The sequence below is a fragment of the Rutidosis leptorrhynchoides genome, chromosome 8, assembly GCF_046630445.1.
Source record: "Rutidosis leptorrhynchoides isolate AG116_Rl617_1_P2 chromosome 8, CSIRO_AGI_Rlap_v1, whole genome shotgun sequence".
In the NCBI taxonomy this organism is placed as follows: domain Eukaryota; kingdom Viridiplantae; phylum Streptophyta; class Magnoliopsida; order Asterales; family Asteraceae; genus Rutidosis; species Rutidosis leptorrhynchoides.
The window spans coordinates 288,348,670-288,371,597 of NC_092340.1; the positions used below are offsets into that span (position 1 = coordinate 288,348,670).

At 34.8% G+C, this 22,928-nt stretch overlaps 2 protein-coding genes and 1 pseudogene across 2 annotated transcripts; all 3 read right to left on the reverse strand.

The window, feature by feature from the left end:
* Nucleotides 1–396: 396 nt before the first annotated feature.
* On the reverse strand, nt 397–1,631 carry LOC139864296 (uncharacterized). The gene is made up of 3 exons (XM_071852873.1): nt 1,542–1,631; nt 1,075–1,172; nt 397–733 (listed from the first exon to the last, which is right to left on the reverse strand). The coding sequence occupies exons 1-3, from the start codon at nt 1,629–1,631 to the stop codon at nt 397–399; spliced, it is 525 nt and encodes a 174-aa protein (XP_071708974.1).
* A 1,495-nt stretch (nt 1,632–3,126) lies between these two features.
* On the reverse strand, nt 3,127–4,777 carry LOC139864297 (uncharacterized). The gene is made up of 3 exons (XM_071852874.1): nt 4,444–4,777; nt 4,130–4,320; nt 3,127–3,963 (listed from the first exon to the last, which is right to left on the reverse strand). Exons 1-3 carry the CDS (start codon nt 4,775–4,777, stop codon nt 3,127–3,129), a joined length of 1,362 nt encoding a protein of 453 aa, XP_071708975.1.
* A 14,849-nt stretch (nt 4,778–19,626) lies between these two features.
* On the reverse strand, nt 19,627–22,051 carry LOC139864998 (enolase-like; annotated as a pseudogene).
* Between the last annotated feature and the right edge of the window lie 877 nt (nt 22,052–22,928).

Genomic DNA, 22,928 nt, shown 5'->3' on the forward strand with positions numbered 1-22,928 from the left:
TGATTCACGAAAACGCTGTTACGCGATTAAATCTTCGAAAGGAACACGTACCCGCAAAAAATAAAATATAAAAACATTCTATAATTTATTATGACATAGAAATATCATAAATAAAATAATTCGGATTTGAAAATCACGAAATCTAATCGTTGGTTTGAAAACCGAAACAATTCACCGGATTAAAACCGATACACGTAGAAAAGTATTATTATATATTTAAACCTTTGCACATAATAAATAATATTGAAATATTAATTAAATTAATATAATATAATATCACTTAAAAGTGACGTGGAGAGAATACCAGGACTAACGGTGCAAAGAAATTAACGAAAAGATAACGGAAAAGCAGGGTCGTCACAGTACCTACCCGTTAAGGAAATTTCGTCCCAAAATTTAAGCAGTGGTAGATGTTGACGCATCATTAGAAAATAAATGCTGATATTTATGCTTCATCTGATTTTCAAGCTCCCAAGTGAACTCGGGCCAGCTTCTAGAATTCCAACGAACACGTACAATAGAAATTTTACTTTGTTTAAGTTTCTTAACCTCGCGTTCCATAACGTTAACAGGTTCCTCCACAAAGTGAAGTTGATCGTCGATTCGAATCTCGTCTAGAGGAATCACCTCATCACCCTCAGCCAAACATTTCTTTAGATTAAACGCATGAAAGGTGTCGTAAACAGTATTAAGCTCTTGCGGCAATTTTAAATGATAAGCCACCGGTCCAATCCTATCGGTAATTTCAAATGGACCAACATATCGAGGGTTTAACTTTCCTCGCTTTCCAAAACACACAACCCCTTTCCACGGTGAGACTTCAACATAACACAATCGCCAACCTGAAACTCTAATGGTTTTCGTCGAACATCGGCATAACTCTTCTGCCTACTCCTGGCAGTCTTAAGTCGTTCTTTAATCTGAACTATCTTTTCGGTGGTTTCATGAATAATTTCCGGACCTGTAAGTTGTGCGTCTCCAACCTCGCTCCAAAAAATGGGTGATCTACACTTCCTCCCATAAAGTGCCTCAAATGGCGCAACATTAATGCTCGCATGATAACTATTATTATACGAGAACTTCGCCAACGGTAAATGTCTATCCCAGCCGTTTCCAAAATCGATAACGCACGCGCGTAGCATGTCTTCTAAAGTCTGAATAGTCCTCTCACTCTGACCATTAGTTTGCGAATGATAAGCCGTACTCATATCCAGTTTCATTCCTAGAGCTTCTTGTAAAGATTGCCAAAACCTCGATGTAAATCGAATGTCTCGGTCTAAAATAATTGATAGGGGAACACCGTGTCGAGAAACAATTTCCTTCAAATATAGTCAAGTGAGCTTCTCCATCTTGTCCGTCTCTTTTATAGCCAGAAAATGTGCCAATTTCGTGAGCTGGTCTACAATGACCCAAATGGTATTGTAACCGCCCGCAGCCTTTGGCAACTTCGTAATGACATCCATAGCTATCCATTCCCACTTCCACTCGGGAATTTCTGGTTGTACTAACAGTCATGATGACTTTTGATGCTCTGCTTTTACCTTCGCACGAGTCAAACACTTAGCCACATACGTAGCCACATCAGCCTTCAAGTTTGGCCACCAGTAAAAATCCTTAAGATCATGGTACATTTTTCCCGCTCCGGGATGTATAGAGTACCTCGACTTGTGAGCTTCATTCAAAATAAGTGTTCGTATATCACCGAACTTCGGAACCCAAATTCGACCCGCAAAATACCGAGTTCCATTTTCTCGCACTTCGAATTGTTTCTCCAAATCTTTAATCTTTTAATCCTGTACATTCTCTTCTTTCAAGGCTTCCTGTTGTGCCTCAAAAATTTGCTTAGTGATATTAGTTTGGATAGTCAAATTGAGAGTTCGAACCCTTAAAGGTTTTTCTCTTACTTTCTGGCTCAAGACATCAGCTACAATAATTGCCTTTCCGGATGATAAGGAATTTCAACATCATAGTCATTCAACAACTCCACCCAGCATCGCTACCTCATGTTCAGTTGCTTTTGATTAAATATATGTTGTAGACTCTTACGATCGGCAAAAACAGTACACTTCATCCCGTAGAGATAGTGTCTCCACATCTTAAGTACAAAAACAACAGCTCCTAATTCCAAATCGTGAGTCGTGTAGTTTTGTTCGTGAATCTTCAATTGTCTAGACGCATAAGCAATCACCTTCATACGTTGCATTAAAACACAACCGAGACCTTGATTTGAAGCATCATAATAAATCACAAAATCATCGTTCCCTTCAGGTAATGACAATATAGGTGCTATAGTTAAATTTTTCCTCAACAATTGAAACGCAGTCTCTTGCTCATCCTTCTAGTTGAACTTCTTCCATTTATGCATTAATGCAGTCAGGGGTTTTGCTACCCTGGAAAAGTCTTGGATGAACCTCCTATAATAAAAAGCCAATCCTAAAAATTAGCGTATGTGTGTTGGAGTTTTCGGGATTTTCCATTTTCCAATAGCTTCAATCTTTGCCGGATCAACCTAAATACCTTCTTTGCTAACAATATGACCGAGGAATTGCACCTCCTTCAACCAAAATGCACACTTAGAAAACTTAGCGTATAGTTCTTCCTTTCTCAATAAATCTAACACAATTCTCAAATGTTCTTCGTGCTCTTGGTCATTCTTAGAGTAAATAAGTATGTCATCAATGAAAAAATGACAAACTTGTCCAGATATGGCCCACATACCCGGTTCATGAGGTGCATGAACACAGCAGGTGCGTTAGTCAACCCAAACGGCATAACCTAAAACTCATAATGACCGTAACGCGTCCTAAGTCTTCGAAATATCATCCTCCTTAACCCGCAATTAATGATAACCATAACGTAAATAAATCTTTGAATAAACAGATGAACCTTGCATTTGATCAAATAAATCGTCGATTGTTGGTAGTGGATAACGGTTCTTGATGGTAAGCTTGTTCAACTCTCGGTAATCGATACACAACCTGAACGTGCCATCCTTCTTCTTGACAAACAGAACAGGAGCTCCCCACGGGGAAGAGCTGGGATGAACAAAACCTTTCTCTAATAACTCTTAAAGTTGACTTGCCAACTCTTGAAGTTCTGACGGAGCAAGTCTATAAGGTGCACGTATCACGGCACAGCACCCGGTGCTAAATCGATCTGAAACTCTACCGCTCGGTGCGGTGGCAGTTCGGGAAAATCCTCCGAAGATACCTCGGGAAAATCTCTGACAACATTCACATCTTCCATCCATCTTTCCTCTTTGTCAGACCTGATTACATGTGCAAGAATCGTATGACAACCTTTCCTAAGATATTTTTGGACCTTAAGACAACTGATCAAATTCAGTTGTGTGCATTTCTTGTCTCCATAAACCATCAGCGATTCTCCTTCCACTTGATTAATTCGGACCGCTTTATCATAACAGACAATCTCAGCCCTAAACTTGAACGACCAATCCATACCAATTACAACATCAAAGCTTCCTAGTTCAATCGGAACTAAGTCTACTTCAAAGTTTCTATCAACCAGTATTATATTACAGTTACAATACACATTCTCGGCTTTTAATACCTTACCATTAGCTACTTCTACAGCATACGTTCTGTCTAGCGGCGATAATGGTGTGATGATTTTAGGACTTAGTTTGTTGAACATAAAACTTAAATCTGGCCCCAAATCAAACAGTACATAAACCAATAAATTGTTGACCGAAAACGTACTAGTAAGCAACTTTGGATCATCTTCAGCATCCCTGACATTTATGTTGAACGACCTTCCTCGCGCATTCCCCACAGTCTTCTTCTTTTTCGTGCACGTATCACGAAAATACCCCGGTTTTCCACATTCATAACAAACCCTTGGCGTAGCAGTACCAGTCTTAACACCAGTAGAATTGTTAGCATATGCAGCAGGAGTAACGTTTGGAACAACCACCTTACAATCCTGGGCCACATGCCCTTGTTTCTGACATTTTGAACATATTGTGGTGCAGTATCCACTGTGAGGCTTATAACACCTTGGACATAACGGGCGTTGTTTTACCCTTATTAGCATTAGAGGTGTTCTATTTCTTATGATGACTCTGGTTTGGGTTGCGATTATTGTCCCACTTCCGCTTCCCATCACCCACCTTAGCAACCACATTACTAGTTTCACCATCTTGAGATTTCTTTCCCCTCTTCAAAATTTTATCATTTAGTTTGTGCACCATAACCATGGCCGCTTCAATATTCTGGGGGTTATGTGACTCAAATCCCATTTCAATAGCTTCGGAAAATCCCTCGATATACGCCTCGATTTTCAAGGTCTCATCAGTCATTACTGTAGGACACATTAACACCAATTCAAAGAATCGATGTTCATAGGCATCAAGATCATTACCCTTCATTTTCAAGTTCTTCAACTCGGTTTCCAATTTCTTAACCTCACCCCGATGGCACTAACAAGTTATCGTCCTTTGCTTAAAAACATTCCATGTGAGTTGGTAGGCTTCGTCGTTACCAACAGCTTGAATGTGAGTGTTCCACCAGGTAAGGGCACTATTAACAAGAGTGCAAATAGCGAACTTAACTTTGTCTTCTTCACGCACGTTGTTCACGCAGAAAATTGACCCTAGCTTTTCAAACCAGCGGGTGAGTCCAGCCAGGCCCTCCACACCGCTAAATTCCTGAGGCGTGTTCCCCATAAAAGTCTTATAGGAACAACCGTTTTGATATCTCTGATGTTGAATATTATTACCATTAGCTACCATAGCAGCGTCAACGCCTTCTGCAATCATCCGTTATAGCCTAGCTTCTGCTGACTCGCGTGGAGGCATGATCTTTAAAACAAAAATAACACCATGGTTAGCATTAAGAATAATGACCGTGTTATGAATTGAGTATAGATAAATGAGTAATAACATGGCAGTCACAACAGTTATTAAGTAATAACCATATAATGCACATACGCTATGACAAAAATCATACACCTATATAGCACCTAACATACATGAATCACACACAATATATCATGTCAAACCAAAACCACAAGCAGAAATAAAATGATGATGATAGAAAAACAGATATATAAATAGAAATAAACCATCCATAACTGAAATGTGAATAAGTCATAACAAAATCCGTGGTAAAACAACGTACATCCCATAAGAATATGAAATAAGGAAATAAGTTCATGAAATAAACAAATCATCATCCATCACATCCCCTCACTTCTTCCTCGAATGAGTACAGTGAGAAGGACCATCATGAAACACTTCCTTAGGCTCGTACTTTGCCAGCTTCTCCCGTGTCGCAGTCAACTAAGTCATGAGGCCAAGGATATCGTCCTCCATCTTTTTGAAATTTGCATCCATGACCCGCTCACATTCCTGGAGCTTCCAATTAGTCTCGTACATGAAGGTCGTAATCGGGGACATATCTCTCTCCATGTTGTCTATCTTCTCTACATGGGGAAGAACCCGCATGCAATCGCTAAGCGCGTCAATTCGAGTATTCATGTTGTAACTCCGGTTCATGTGTGCCAACGTAGAGGTATAGTAGTTCACCGGATCATTGACCAAAGGTGTAGCCCGACGCGAACCAGTGGGATTCTGGGAAGTCGACATCTGCAACAACAAAATCACACACACACACACACACACACACACACACACATATATATATATATATATATATATATATATATATATATATATATATATATATATATATATATATATATATATGGCGGAGATAATGTTAAGATCTAACTTATAATAAATCAGATAATGTTCATTTAATGCATAATAATGCTATAACGATAAAAAGATCAGGCTATATACTAGACTCTAATGCACCCTATTGACCCAGGGTTGACCACATTATGACTGCCTAGTTCCCTACAACCAAAGCTCTGATACCAACTGAAACGCCCCGTCATAATAATCCATGACGACCAACATTTACCTTGGTCCCATAACTTGATCAACAACTCTATATGAACATTTTTAAATAGCCGTTGCATTCATTTATTAAAAGAGATTTCCCAAAAAGAAAATCTTTAACGTTTAAAAGTATAAAGACTACCAAACATAACAAAAGTTGACCAAAAAGTCAACAACTGCCCATATTTAAGTATTGTAATAAAATTGGAATGCAAAATAAATAATTTTTAATAAAATCTGTGACACATATGCAGACTCTCTAACAGCGGAAGCCCAAAGCAATTAAGTACCTAAGAATAAAACATGCAAGTAAAGGTCAACAAAAATGTTTAGTGAATTATAGGTTTAATAATAACCGAATAAATTTTAGACCATAAGATATAATGTTTAAAAACGTATAAAATGATTATTACATCTTCCGTGAGCGTTTGGCAACATAACATTCCTCAATATATATATATATATATATATATATATATATATATATATATATATATATATATATATATATATATATATATATATACACTGAATAGGTGTATCTTCTTCGAAGTACTAGAATTCCGTTATAAATTGCTAGCGCGACTAGCACAAAATGGGGCGGTCAGGCCCGATAGATCTATCCATAGGATTCGCGTTTATCAGCAAAAACCAATAATTAAATGTTCCAAACTAAGGTGTATTTTCATTCAACTCACAATGAATAATTTATAACTTTTGAATACTTGTGTCTAATATGTAAAACAAAAAGTATGCATTCTCATCACAAAATATTTAAAGGTTTAGAATGGTGGGACTATAACTCACCGTAAGTGCACTTGAACAGTAATACGTACACGAATGATAAAAGAGTGATCAAAAGTGATCACGACTCCAACCTAATATAAAATAAGCATGTCAGAACATATCTAACTTAGGTCGGGTCATACATGATAGTCCTAGTGCTTGATGTGATGAAGTAGTACGCGACAGCATAATTGTATTGGTTAAAGCATTATACACACTTTCTGTTTTTAGTAAGTTTCCATTTTTAGAAAAAGTTTCTATTTTTAGAAAGTTTATATTTTTAGAAAGTTTTTATTTTTAGAAAGTTTTGTTATTTAGAAGGTTTTCTTTTTTAGAAAGTCAACTTAAGTCAACCGAAAGTCAACTCAAAATTCAACCCCTAGTCAACCTGAGTCAAATTTAATATTTAAATATAAATTAAATTTTAGTTTCATATATTATAGTGTTATTTCTCATAATATAAATATTTATTTTTGATAATATAAGCTTAATTAAAATAATTATATTTAATAAGTTATCATAAGTTCAAATGAAATAAGGGTATATCACAAGTATTGACATAATTAAATAATTAATTGTTATATCATAAGTATTTTTTTTTTTTTTTGAAAGGCAAGTATATTAGATAAATCAAAAGAAACAAAACTAGCAAGAAGCTAGTCAACACACGTGTCCGCACATAAACGCATAAATAATCAAAAACTCGATCAAACCTAACTAACTCGGGAACAATCTAAAAAGTCCACAAGCCTCTAACCAAGCTACAAAAGATCCAAAGGAAAACCATACACGAAAATCTCAAACATAAACATTCTCAAAACATTAAAATACCACAACTAATCAATGAAAACTACGTTGCGGAATCCGAGGATGAGCAGGATGAGCAACACGAGCAACAATCAACTTCGTCATCAACGTCCTCTGAATTTTTCATCACATCATCGATAAAATACCTTTCATGCCACCGATGTTTATCCCGACGTCTACTACGCTTCAACTTTGTTCTTCCCCAAACATATTTAAGTAAATGACTTTTAATTAACGGTTGAAATTTTCTCTCTTTACACCAAAAATGAGATACCGTGTTAGATGTAGAACTTTTTGGCGAATTATCAAATGTATTAAAGGATGCATCAACACCGCTTCCGATATCCAACTCAGGTCCAAGACCCATTTCAGGCACAACATTAGATACATTTGGTCAACATGGAGGTTGTTGAGCATTTATTGTAGTTAAAACTTCACTCTCACTTTTCAAAGGATCATTAGAAGTTTTAGTTGGTCCACCTATTAAATTGGCATCATCCTTTATTACTTGAGTTGTATTTGAACAGGCCATCCATTTATTATCTTTTCCTGGTGGCACATCATTTAAGCCCATATGTGAGGAGGAGGAACCCATTTCTGTTGTCCCATTATTATGCTCATTGCCTTGATCCTCCAAACAATCAGATTTAGCCACCGAAATACTTTCGTGGGAAATTGCGTCTTTCACTCCAAATGAAAAAAACTTCTCACGCTCTTGGGAATTAGAACTCGAGACTTCATCCTGGGAAGATGAAGCAGAAAAGATATTGGGAACCAATGAAACTTCAGCGATTGGACTTTCAAAATTAGCAACTACTCCGGCGACGGTTTGATTCACGGTAGGTTCAATATTCCCGGCGAACTTAACATCTTCAACTATAGTCTCATGAATACACGAACAAACATCCTCATTTAACGCTCCATCAACAAAAGGTGCATGTTGACTAATATTGTTATCGGAATCCTCAACGACAGAGACGTCAGAATCAATGTCATTCTTGAAATTGTGCAGCTTGAAATCAATTGAGTTTGACCCTTCAAACTCCACATCCTTACCACTTGAAACATCACGAACCTCATCTCTTCCACCATGACTGCACCCATTCTCAAAAGTAGGTGATTGGGGATTATCGTCAGATGACGAACCAATATTCGACGAACTAGTATCTCTGGAACATTCGACACCCTTGACTTCAACAGGCACCTTGATGTCCTCTTTTATCAGATCCCAGCAATATCGATCCTCATTAAAGGTAAATACTAGTTTGTGATCTCTCACCGAAACAGGGAAATTAAACACGAAAACCTTACCTTTGATCTTTAATTCAATGGGTTTGATGAAACCGTGAGATTCGACTCGATTGTGATTCTTATTGAAGTTTTTTGGAAAGTGATTAACAATATTAGAGTGGTCACTTTTATTACCCGTTAACACTTCAGAATATTTTGTCCCTACCCAAAACGAACTCTTTGATGCAGCAATATTCATGTTTGAATCAGGTGGTGTGGCGAAGCTGCCATCTTGATAATGATCAATACCTAACTTCTTTATTTCCATTGCTCTGTAAGCTCGAAGATGACCTCCATGTGTCTGAATGGAGTTTAAAATTTTAATGAAGCACTCGACATCTTGAATCCCCTCAAACCTCACAAACCCAAATCGTTACCCACTTGATAGCCTCTTCCTAGGTAAGTACATGTCCCTAACCAACGCATATCGACGGAACAGATCCCACAAATCAGCCCGAGCCCAATTTTCAGGGAAGTTGAAAACCAAAAACAAAATGATGCTATTTTCACCCGAAGCGACATTTCGAAGGTCTCTAACTCTCGAACTAAACGACACCTTCTTTACCCTATTATCCATTAGGGATGAGAATTTAAGATCATGATGATCCTATATATGTAAACTATTTGCCAATTATCGTGTAATTGTTTACAAGATTTTAGAAGCTTCAATGTTAGTTTTCCAGGATCAAAAATGTTGTTGAATGTTTATAAAATCTTCATTTCATGTTGTTGAATGTTTTTGAAGAGTACTTCATTTCGAGCAGTTTCTCGAAAATATTTAAATTAAAGTAGATCAATAAAATGATATGAAGGATATCATAAGTATTTAAATTATCTCATAAGTATTTATTTAATTAATTAAATAATAGTTTAATTAAACCATAAGTATTTAATAATTGAATCTTTATCATAAGTATTTTAATAATCATTATTCGCCATAAGTAATTATATAATTACATTATATCTTAGGTAAATAATAATTAAATGTTATCATAAGTAATTAAATAATTAATTATTTAATAAATAATTATGTAATATAGTTTAATCATAAAAATAATTAAATCATGTTATAAGTATTAAATAAATTATTTAATAAATACTTGTTATAAGTAATTTAATAATAATAATTAGTCTTATAACTTAAGTATTTTAATAATAATATAAATTATTATTTTAACATAAGTTTAATTTTTAAACCCTAAGTTTTTATTAAGATGATGTTCGGGTCATAACTTGACGTCCGGGTGTCGGTTTTTAACGAGCCTTATATATATCCACGTCTAAACAACCATACCATGATCAAGTCACGAACACTCAAAAATAGACACGTTTCTCGAGGTGACCTGCTATATAATTATATATATATATATATATATATATATATATATATATATATATATATATATATATATATATATATATATATATATATATATTAATTTTATATATAACTTGTTTTATTCATAACTTTAGATCCGTAACTCGGATTTTAACGCCCCAAGCATATAAATTTGTCGCTTTAATGATCCCGAAAATATGAACAAGTTTAAAATGTCCAGAAATGGTCCAAAAACTAAGACCAAACCTACTATGAATCTATATGTGTACCGATTAATCATTAAATCTTGTTTTACGCTCCGATTAAGACAAATCCTATATGAAAAATTAACTACTCAATGAGAGGAACTCATTGGGTAACTTTTTATAATTAGAAAACCATGATAATATTCCCGAAATTATCAGTTTAATGGTTATACATTTCAAATCAAACCAAAATAATGTGTTTATTCGCGTTTTTAATTAATCAAACATCACCACAAACACAATTAAGAACTATAACATCATAATATACATAAAACAGTAAAATAAAGATGAAATTTAAAAAGCTAGGTTTCATGTTTTTACCCAAATGTGAAATGAAGAAGATGTGTAATGTAGATCGCGAAATGGAGAATCGGATTGTGTAACTAGTCTTGCAAAATGATGAACAATTGATTGTGTATTGAGGTTGGCCAATTTTTGGGAGTGAGAGGGTGCTAGGGTTCAGCCAAAACAAGGGGGAAAAGGAGAGGAGAAAATAGATTTGCTAGGTTTAGGTTATTAGGGAAAATAGAATGTGAAAATGAGAAAATTAGATGAAAAGTGAAAATGGGGAGGGGGTTAAGGGTGGGGTCGGCTGAATATAGCTAGAGTTGCACCCCACATGGCCCACTTTGATCATGTGAATAAAATCTTGTGGCCCAAATATTCGACGATGCCCGATTCGCATAAACGCCGTTACGCGATTAAATCTTCGGAAGGAACACACTCCCGCGAAAAATAAAATATAAAAATATTCTATAATTTATTATGACATAGAATTATGATAAATAAAATAATTCGGATTTGAAAATCACGAAATCTAATCGTTGGTTTAAAAACCGAAACGATTCATCGGATTAAAACCGATACACGAAGAAACGTATTATTATATATTTACACCTTTGCAAATAATAAATAATATTGAAATATTATTTAAGTTAATATAATATAATGTCATGTAAAAGTGACGTGGCGAGAATACCAGGACTAACGATGCAAAGAAATTGACGAAAAGATAACGGAAAAAGCAGAGTCGTCACAGTGGGCTTACCATGTAAAGTGGGATCATCCTCATCCCTTGGTTCCTGAGAACGCTGAGCTCTTCTCCAACCATCCTTAGTCCTAGGATCGGGCCTAAAGTCTCTAATCACCACATTAGGTACAGTCCGGTCGACTGAACCTGCAACCCATGGGTTGGCCAAAACTATCATCTGCCTATTATGTATCTGAATAAGCTGCCAAGTGTGCAGCAGCTTATACCCAATCTCCTCCGACTCAGATTCCCTCCTATAACCCATTAATTCTATGTCACCTAAAATGTGCATCCGCTTAAGTAACTTCGTGACAACAGCTCCTAAAAGTGGCTCAACCGTGTATGATGAAAGTTTCTCAACGGTGAATGCCTGAGCCAAAAGGTATGAAACTTGCATGTTCTGATTCTAGAACATGGAGTGCATATGTTGTATGTCAGAAAGTGTGATGTTCCCACTATGATGAAGGATGCGGTGAACTGGGTTGATGAAACGGGAGGCCTTTTTACCAGACCTCCAACCCGCTTGATCAGTAGTGTATGTTCGCCAGAAAACCTGATTATCGACTGATGGATCCAGAGAAGTGTACACCCGCTTAACCACTAAGCGTTCCAAGTGAGTGCTCTTGTATAGTTCCAGATGATGGGCGAACAGTGCAAGAGTAAGATGGTGAGTGATGTTTTGATGACGGAAGTGGATACAATTACGAGTGTTATACTCGTCAGGATCAATATTCGCTTCAAACTCCCACGTAGCCATAAACTCTGCATATGGCACTTGAATCACACGCTCATTAATCTCAAACAATTTCAGCCAAGCATTGTGTGTTTTCCCATTTGCTCAAAAACTCAAAAGATTTCTCAACTCTTCCGCCCAACCACACTGCTCCATTATTTCCCAGTTGATGTACTTGTAGTGCCCTTTTCGTCTATCTATCCAATTCCTCATAAACGGTTCATATAACCTCGGGTTGTCATGCCCGCGAATAGAATTGGGCAACTAGTACTTGTCTGGAAGCTGATGTTATGTGCCATCTGCAATAACCAAGCAGTGTAGGTTATATTCCAAAAAGATAACAAGACTTCTTATAACAATAAGATACGAAAAGTGTATATAATTTTTCGAAAAAATTCGAAATGAGGGCTTTAAAATGGCACTTTCCATATCCCTGTTATCGATAAATATAGCCAAAATTATCGCAAACAATATCTAAACCAACTATAAATACATTTCAAACAAAATTCAAAGCGTACCCGTAATTGCAACAAATAATGCTTAAAAATAATAATTATAGCGAGTTAGTCGTAATAAGAAATTGTATTCAAAGTATGATGATTTTAAAGCATACAACAATCATAATGATCAAATATTTTTAAACATCAAACTTTTTCTATAATGCCTTCGAGTCGTGGTTTAAAACCATTTTTATCGAAAAATTATTCATTTTAGCAAAAACGTATATAATAAGAAAAATCAAAGACTATGTTCCAAATTAGTTTTTAAGCCAATGATATCTTAATTTTTACTAGTTTCCAAGTCATTCTATATTTTAAAAACGTTTTAACATTAGGAAAAAACGAAAGTCTAAGTATGTACATTTTTCTAAAACTTGTAATTTTCAACAAAATGATCCTAAATTGTTCCAAAACTTGTTCCTAAGTGTTTTGTAGCGACTCAAAAAAATTGTCATTGACGGCGCCGTCTACCTTGGTCCCGTTACGTGGTCATAAGTCTTTAAAACAACGTTTGACCAAAAGTATGTCGCGTTCATTTCAAAAGTAAAGGAGTTTCAAGGTTTACAAAGTAGTTCGACAACTAGTTACATTACAAAGTTTAAAGTACAATTGAAACATATGCGACACAATTTAAAAGTAGCCCAAAAGATGCTCCACGTATGCATGTATACTCGACATCCAAGCAAGTATCAAAAGTAATGAGCGGAAGCATGTATCACAAACGTTCAAGGACCTGAGAAAAACATAGAAATCTGTCAACGAAAAACGTTGGTAAAATCATAGGTTTAAGTAATCAAGTGAATAAATGAGTAAGTCGAACCACAAGATTTGCAACAATGATAAATAGAAATACATTCCAAAAGTTAACATTCACGAGCACCCAATTATCAAGACTTAACGTTTCCTTCCATAGAACCCCATCACTATAGTGTTAGAACATACACTATTTCTCGAAAATACTTTTCATCTGAATAACGGTAGTGAACCGTCCGAATGAGGGTTTGTTAAACCCATATGGCCATACAACATAAGTTCTCGCTTACACCCGGCAAGTGTAACTAATGATAATCGAATTGAGGATTTTTGTTCTAACTCGTATGTAAAATGTTTGTTTTCCTGTACTTGTGTTCACTTAGTAAAAAGAAACGTTTATGTTTTCTCATCCCAAATGTAAGTTTAAAAGAGTAAAAGTGGGACTATGATCTCACCTTGAGTGCAAGAGAAAAAAAGATACTTCAACAAGTAACGTGCAAAGAACAAATGCTAGTCTTGACCTAAACAAGTAAGTTGTATCAATAACGATAGTTACGATTGGTCAAAGTTATTCAATTAGTCCTATGGCTCGTTACGACTCAATTATATAGCATGTGAATCATGTTGTCAAGTTTCATGCAAGATACAAGTAAAAAAGCATGTTAGAACGGTTGCATAAGTGTTTGGTTAAGTTTGACTAAAAGTCAAACTTGGTCAAAGTCAAAGTCAACGGGGTCGAGTCGGGTATCCGACAATTTTTCCATGATGAGAAATCATATATAAGCATGTTGGCCAAGTTTCACGTTAATCGGAGATGCGTAGCATAGTTAGAACTAAACGTAAATGAGACTTTTTGGACAACAGGCAAATGGCGCTCCGCTCAGATAAGTGGCGCGCCGCTCCGTTTCAAGGCAAAGCCTCGGTGACATTTTGTAGGCATTCGGTGCTCCGCTCAGGCAATTGGCGCACCGCTCCGTATGCCTGACAGAAATTTTGGGCTGTTTTCAAGTGTTCAACTCGAACCAAACTTCAAACAAACACAATTTATGAACCGTAAACATTCAAAACACGTATCTTATATCGTTGGAAAGGTAATTTAACGAGGAATACAACTAAACACATTTCATCAATCAAAACATCGTTTACAATAACCGAATTCTCGCCAAGTGATCATTAAAAGTCTATTTTTAAAGTTTCAAGTTCATAAATTGCATAAGATGATTCGGGAACTTAATACACACATATAATACGCCGTTTCGTAGGTAATTACGCATACAACACTATTAAACACTTACAAGCAACATTTCATATCATTCAAAGCATCAAAAGTCCATTTCAAGTTCATCAAACCCTAACCCAAATTCACCAAAATCAATAATCAAGTTCATGAAGTTTTCTAAAGCAACCTACACATCAAATTGAAGCTAGTGATACTAAGAACACATTTAATACTTGCACTTTATCATAACAACAACATTAAATCATTCAAAATTCAAAATCAAGCACACACTTTTCATGTTCATGCTAGTTACACTAAAACAACGAGATCGAGCATATAAATCATATATTCATGTTAGACTTGAGCCATAGACACTAATTAACAACTTTATAAGTTAAAAATATCAAGAACACAAAATCTAGTGATTTTAGAAAGTTACCCAAATGTAATGAAATCGGTATGGAATCGAAGAGGAAGTTGCAAGGATTCCAAAAATGTAATTTGTTTTGCAAAACACTTGCTAAATCGGATTTGGATGATGATTCTTTGGATTTGAGTTTGAGAGAAAAATGGTTGAAGTAGTGAAGATGAAAGAGGAGGAAATGAATGGATGAGGAAGGTTTGACCACTTTGATCTAGTCAAAGGTTTGGTCCCTTGGCGATTTCGGTCCCTCAACTTTCATTCGGGTGCGTGAATTACCTAAACGAGATAATTTAAAACACTTGTCAACGGGAGATGTTATAAATATATAACGGACTTTAAATAGTTAAACGGAAAGGTAAACGGAAAAAGGCGGGATGTTACATGTTTTAGGTGAATCACTAAGCCTAAATGAGTTAGCAAAACATCAAAATCCCAAAAATTTCATCAATTTCTATCCTAGAACACAAATTCACCAATCGTAGGCCAAAAGTGAACCAAAATGCCTCAATCGAGCCACACAATAATCACATTGTCTAACTAAACATGCAAGGAATCATAATCAAGCATAAAACACAAATGTTTTCAAAAGTTAAAAATTAAACCCTAAGCAAAAATTCGATTTTTAACCGTGAATATGTACCTTAATCACGAAATTGACAAGGGAAACGTGTTTAGGATGAACGGGAGACTTAGTTTGGAGCTTTGAATCGCCAAATTTGGTTAAGATTTGATGTTGGTGGTGATGCTTGGGGTCGTCGGCCAAGAGAAGAAAAGAAGGGGAGGAAGAAAAAAAAAGAAAGAAAGCAAAAGAAGAAGAAGAAAGAAGAAGAAAAGGAAAAGAAAAAATGTGCCCGTGTGGCGCACGGGCTTATTTTCTCGGCCCGACTTGCAATTTTTTATATTTTAATATTTTAAATTTTATCATTAAGTTTGTAAAAGATTTACAAAATTTTGCTTCGAATTTTAATCCGGTTATTTTATTTATTTAATCTAGACAAAGTTAAAAAGATAAATGGATAGAGTAAAGGAAATAGAAAAAATTCTTATTTTATTAAAAACACAATTTGATTACACAAGTTTCACAACTAAGTTCTAGAAATGACGCGAAAAGAAAGATAAGTTTAAAGCTTCTTTGACCATCCAAAGTAAATCAGCGGAGTGCACTATATTTCAAAATCACTTAGCATTTTGCACTCCCGCTTTTGTAAATCCCCGATGTCATCCATTAATTTAACCAAAGCCCTTCTAACTATTTTAGTGTTTGAAATTCCATCCCTTGGTCCAGTATCTCGGTAATTAAGTTCAAAAAGAAGTTTTAACACTATGTCTTGAAATAGAAGATCTTCCGTGGAGTCAGGATCACCGATAGAAAATTTTAAGTTTTCAGATATTTCTCGGATGATCTTTCTTTGAGGAGTTGTAAATGGAAAATTTGACGTTGTGAGAATTCGCACGAGTTCAGAATATATTTCCTTCCTTTTTGCAAAGAAATTCTGATTTACTCTTTCCTCGGTTGAATCCGAAAAAACTTCGATTAATCTTTTAATGAGAAATGATGTTGGATCAAAGTAGAAGAAATCTCGATCTCCATATTTTGATATAGGGAGTTTTTTTGCTTTCAATCCAAAATCTAATTCAAAAATCATTGGTGCGATGTAACGATTGATATGAATTTGATAACACTCTTTATCATCGATATGAGATAGAAAACTAACGAATGACTCTATATCAGATTTGAGGTCAATTTCTTCATCTTGATACTTGACAAAAATATCTTCTCTACATTCCTTTGACAGTCTGTGAAGAGAACGAACTTGATTACGCAGCCCTTTTAATAGATTTATTTGAAATTTTGAACACGGGAAATCTGAGGAATAGAGGTGCCTAATGAATTCTCTATAGACGTCTAAACTTCTGCTAGGATTAACAGATTCCCAGTAAACGAAGCATCTGAATTATCAACGTGTCGTTTCTCTTTTGGAATATATTCAAACAAGTTCGGATATTTGAAAATAGTTGGGTATTCTTCCCGTATTTCATCCTCCATAATGAGGAGTTCATTAAGACCGAGTCTCCCTTTTGGATCATGAAGAGGGTCGAATCCTGGTTCATTTGAGTAAAACTTATCTAAAAGCAATGAAATCTCTAAGTCGGATGAAGTTATCCGGCTTCTTGGACTACAAGGATCAAGAACTAGCTCTTGATGAGATTCATCAGGGTTTAGACTTATTTCATTTTTATTTTTAGAAAGGAAAACTTCTCCGGTTTTCGAAGTTGTGGGAGAGCAACTGTCTTTCGCACTTTCTTCGTAATCGATTAATTTTGAACTGGAATCTACAGAAATTAATACCATAATTAATATTTTGAGATTAGTTCAATTAATACCATAAGTGATTAACCGTGCGCAGGTACTATTTCCCTATTGTGACGTTAAGCACATATAACTACTTACCTTGTATCCTAGGGTTGATCGGGTCCTAATACTAGGTTATAGCCACGTTAGATATGGAAAGGGTGGTCCGTAAATCAGACTTCTAAACCCGTCAAGATTTCAGCATAACAATAGCATAAGTTTCAGATAAGATATTCAACATATAATAAACATTTGTAACGGATAGACAAGCATGCAAGATGAAAGCAACTTAAAGTAACAAAATAACTTTATTAAATTAAGGAAGTCGTTCACTGTTTACAGACGAGATCTGGATCATTACAAGTGCTGACATCCTCTGGACCGCTCCTAGTACAATCTTCGGCGTCCGCCTTCGGGTACTTAATTTTCCGCTCGGATGTGAGAAGGCCTTGAAAGCTACTAGTGAGTGAAAGTGTATTGTAGTGAGAGAGTGTGAAGATGTGTGTGGAAAATGGATGCAAAATGGTGTTTAAATAGTTAAATTTTTGGCTGGGGCCGCTGGCAGGCCGGCGTCAAAGGTCGGTGCCTGGCAAGCCGTTTCTTGTGGCCGTTTTTTGTAGCCGGTGTCTGACTCATATGGCAAGCTGGTGTCACATGGCAGGCCGGTGGGCAGGCCGGCGTGGCAGGCCGGTTCTTGCCCCTGGTCTTGCTGTTTGCTTGGATCGTTTTGCTCATTCCCGGGATCGTAACTTGGTTTCCGGGATCGTAACTTGTCTTTCACCGTTTTCGCTCTAGAATCTTCATTTTAGCTCTGCTTCGCTTGATTCTTTTTGCATGGTCTTTGTAATTACTAAATCTACAAAATTAATCGACAAAGTAATTATTTTGGCGATAAAGCTTGGAACTTTATTATTTTTGAGCCCTAATATCGAGCTAAAAATGTGACTTTTTAGTCGATATCAATTCTGATCTCATATAGTGTTGATGAATTGTACAGAGAGCGAAAGCCGTTTGCTTTATTATGAGTATACTTTGAATATATTTCAAGAAAACAACACGTAACCTATCTGGAACAAATAAAAACCAATAACTTTATATAAAAATACATGAAATAAATAGTTCACATGTGCAAGTTATCAAATAATGTTGAAAGATGTAACATTAGGATTGACGAAGCTAAATATATTATAATCACCTCATAACTTGCCAGTTTGTTCAAAAATATTATTTTTATAATTGGGCATAACCAGAGATGGTAGTGATTAGTAGGGATGGCAATGGATCGGATATGGATCGAATGATGTCATATCCACATCCATATCCATTTAGTTTTTGTTCATCCATATCCATATCCATATCCATTTAATTTCATTTCATCCGTCCATATCCATATCCTATGAATTAAGCGGGTTAATGGATATCCGTTGGATATCAAATGAAATGTTAATTTAATGACGATTTATCAATTTAATATGGATTATAACAAATATAAATATTTAATCTTTATGTTTTTGATTCGTTACACATTTTTTGATTGTAATTTGTCCCTGATTATGAATTTAATTGAGCAAAATACGTTATAATATAAGTAAATATACTTTTAAACTAATCTAAATAAGTAACTTTAAATATTGTTAGTAATAATTTAATAATTGTGACTATCACAAACCTTATTTTCGTTAATAATGTAAGAACTTGTAGGTTATATGTATATTTATATCGATATGTAGATGCATATGCATATATTTTAATACGTATATATGTGTATATAGATGAATTTCGGGTGATAATGGATATATCCGTGGATGATAAGTTGTCATCCATATCCGATCCACGAAATATTTAGATCATCCATATCCATATCCATATCCGTTAATCGTCCATTTACATCATCCATATCCGTTATAAATGGATCGAATCGGGTGGATGTCCATGGATGGAACATCCATTGCCATCCCTTACTGATTAGTGAAGACTCAAGAGGGCCTTGGACATCCCAATTTTTTGGGCTCTAGTATATTTTTTATACTTTTTTATGGGCCACATTTTTTATACCATTTGGCCTCGCTTATTTACTAAGCCTTTTACTTTATTGGGTCCTCCTAATAGAAATTCTCACGTTTTGCCACTGGGCATAACACATCTCCCTAGGGTTTCTTGTATAACCTTATATTTCAACCTCCATTAATTATGTATAACTTCTTATTCCATATGTTTCAACCGCCTAATTGTGCTTAGCAAGACGTTCTAACCGGCAAAGTGCTCCACTCTTGATTTGGACATGAAGAGTGACAAATCACATTGTATAATCAGAATCATTCCTGTTTTTTAAATTATGATTTATAACTTATAATATATTTATGTTCATCAAAATTGATCATTACCGTTGCTAAACCCACAAAAAGATCAGCAGTGAAGATATCTTCGGTTTCACCACTGGAACACAACTCAAAACGTGAATTTATTTAAAAATGGTGCAAAATTTTTTAATACCATTTGGTTTTCAAAAAATTTATAATTAAAAATGGCGCAAAAAAACAACCGATATACATAATGTATGATTTATCATACTTGCGGTGACTGGCCATCACACCCACCCAGCTTGCTTTGACATTTTGACGGCGTCAGTACTCTCGGTCAAAGATGAATTTGGTTAACCTAAGATCATAGAGAATTTATTTATTGAAAATAACTATAACTATTATATATTATTTTAGTAAATTAGTTAAGAAATTTTTTATTTTTTGAATAAATACTTTAGGGGGCTTGCGACATACTCGACCCATTTTCTTTTAGCCATTTGTTTATCCTTTTGACCCATTAAATATCAGATATAACGGGAATAAAAATGGGTAAAAATTACCAAGTGATGAAAGAAACATTGTTGATATAACTCAAGAAGAAGGGCGTTGCACGTTTTCTCGGCAATTTGCCTTCTTAACTCTCTACAACATAATTTGAATATATAATCTAAAAGTTTGCTAAAAACATTAAATGAAAGATTTTGGATACCTAAGGTTAAAAATGAACGATCCTAACCATTGGATTATTAACCAAAAGATCATCTCCAACAATCTGTACTTTGTCACCGAATTCTTCTGTCATGTTGCCGTAGTGCTCCAAATCATCTTGGTCAAATGGATCTTCAATAGACACAATAAAGTACTCGCTCCCAAACCATTTGTAAAGTTCCTTAAGTTGTAGTCCTGAAACCTTTTGCGAGTCGTTGTTCTGTGTACGGAAATCAACGACATAAGCATGTGTTAGAAAATCATTATTATATACCTATATCTAAAAGATAAAGTTGAAATGAATAGTACTATTCATTTCTCCACTTTTCGCAAACTTAACCCTCTAACTTTTATTAAAATACAAATCGAACCCCCACTTTATGCGTATATTTCTCCTCAAATTTCACAAGCTTAACCCCCTAACTTTTATTAAAATACAAATCGAACCCCCACTTTACTAACTTTTTTTTTTTACTAATATTCAATTTTCACAAACTTAACCCCCTAACTTTTATTAAAATACAAATCGAACCTCCACTTTATAAATAAAGTTTTTCCAAATTTCACAAACTTAACCCACTAACTTTTATTAAAATACAAATCGAACCCCCACTTTACTAACTTTTTTTTTTAAATAAAACCCGAACGCTAAAAGAAGCAACTTTCACAAAAGGAACAACCCTTCAATGTTATGTCGAAAAAAATTCTTTTTTACAAAATAGATCAAGACTTTTTTTTTTTAACTCGCATTCAAAACGGAGCCCCCGGCGCAAAGCGAGGGCTCCACAACTAGTTAACTCTAATATACCCTACTCTTATATTTTATAAAGGTTTAAAAATAAGAATTTGAATCTATCAAATCAACGACAGAAACATGTGTTAGGAAATCACTGCATTGGGGCAATGTGCCTGCTTAGTAGTTGGGGTTCCACCGTTACCAAAAAAAAAAAAAAAAAAAAAAAATCATTTTCAACGACATATATCAGTTCTTGTCTAAAAGTATGAAACATTTTCTATATCAAAATTAAATTAAATTTACCTCTTCTTTGAAGTTCAGATCGTTGTTCTTGTCCTTTGCGTAAAATTCATATACAACATCCATTCCAATAACAACCTACACGAAAGCAAACTTAAGAATTTGAATACCAGTATAATATGATTATATTTTTTTAAAGATGGTACAAACTCACTCGACTTAAGATTTCCAAAAAATGAAGACATAAAACATTAAAAACAAACTCAATAGATTGGACTTAAGCAACTAAAATCGAAAATTGGCTTTAACCTGAAAATCAAAATTTTCTACCTTTATGCATATATTGAATTGAAGCGAAGAAATGGGATTCATCAATTATTTTTTATGTTGGATTGATTTCTTCAGTCGTTCCGATTAGAATCGACTTCATTGTCGGATCTTTGATTTCATTGCCCAATTCGATTTCACTCGGTCTAATTGATCTATAACACTTGTACGTATTGATTTGAGAACTTTAATCGAACGAGATTTAATGATACATCCGATCGAAAAAACCATATCTTCTTCCGTTATAAATGTTCGATTTGGGTGAAGGAATGTGTAATCTTGATTTTGATTTTAGACGTGTGTTTTTGGGAGAAAATTAGGTTTTTTGGTTGAATGTGAATGAATGGAAAAGATCCCTATTTTTTTCATGTTTCATCCCTTGTTTTTGCTGATGTTAAGGATATTTTAGTCTCATTATTATTAATTTTAATGATTATGAGTTCATAATCTTTAGATGGCTTTTTTAATGGTTTAGATTAAGTGGTAAATTATGAATAGATGGCTAAGATTAAAAGTTATAGATTTAAATGACCTATTTTTGTGTTTATTATTATATATAGTAGAGAGTAGAGATAGAGAGTGTTATAATTCAGTAGGCTTATAACTACCTTTAATGTTTGATTTGTTATAATTCAGTAGGCTTATAACTATCTTTAGTGGTTTAGTAGTTTGATTCTTAATTAAGAATACTAATAATGAAGTGTAAGAACAAAGATGATAATTGAGAGAAAGAAAGAAACACTTTGTAAGTGTGGGAAATGGTACAATGAATGAGCTTTCTTTCATCTCTATTTATACAAAAATAAGAAGGTGTTATGTGCAGTAGAAAATCAAAAAGTCTTCACAATATTTTGGCCTCACTTGTGTTGATTGATATTATTAAATCCACCGTTCACCTACTGCATCCATCTACTTGTTTATTTCAACAACTTTATTAGCCTACCATAATTGACTATCCATATTTCTATTATTATTATCATAACACTCCCCCTTGAATAGCAATTTTGTTTTGTTAGAGATCAACCACAAGTTACTGCCTCGTTAAAAACCTTGCTAAAGAAAACCCAGTGGAAAAAAAACTTTAGCTAAGGGAAAAAGAGTGCAGCATGGAGTTGACTCCCCCTCAAGTAGACATCGCTTCAGCTGTTACATCTTTTGAATATGTCTCATGCCAATGTTATGAACGTATGTTCTGAAAATAGCAGTTTGAAG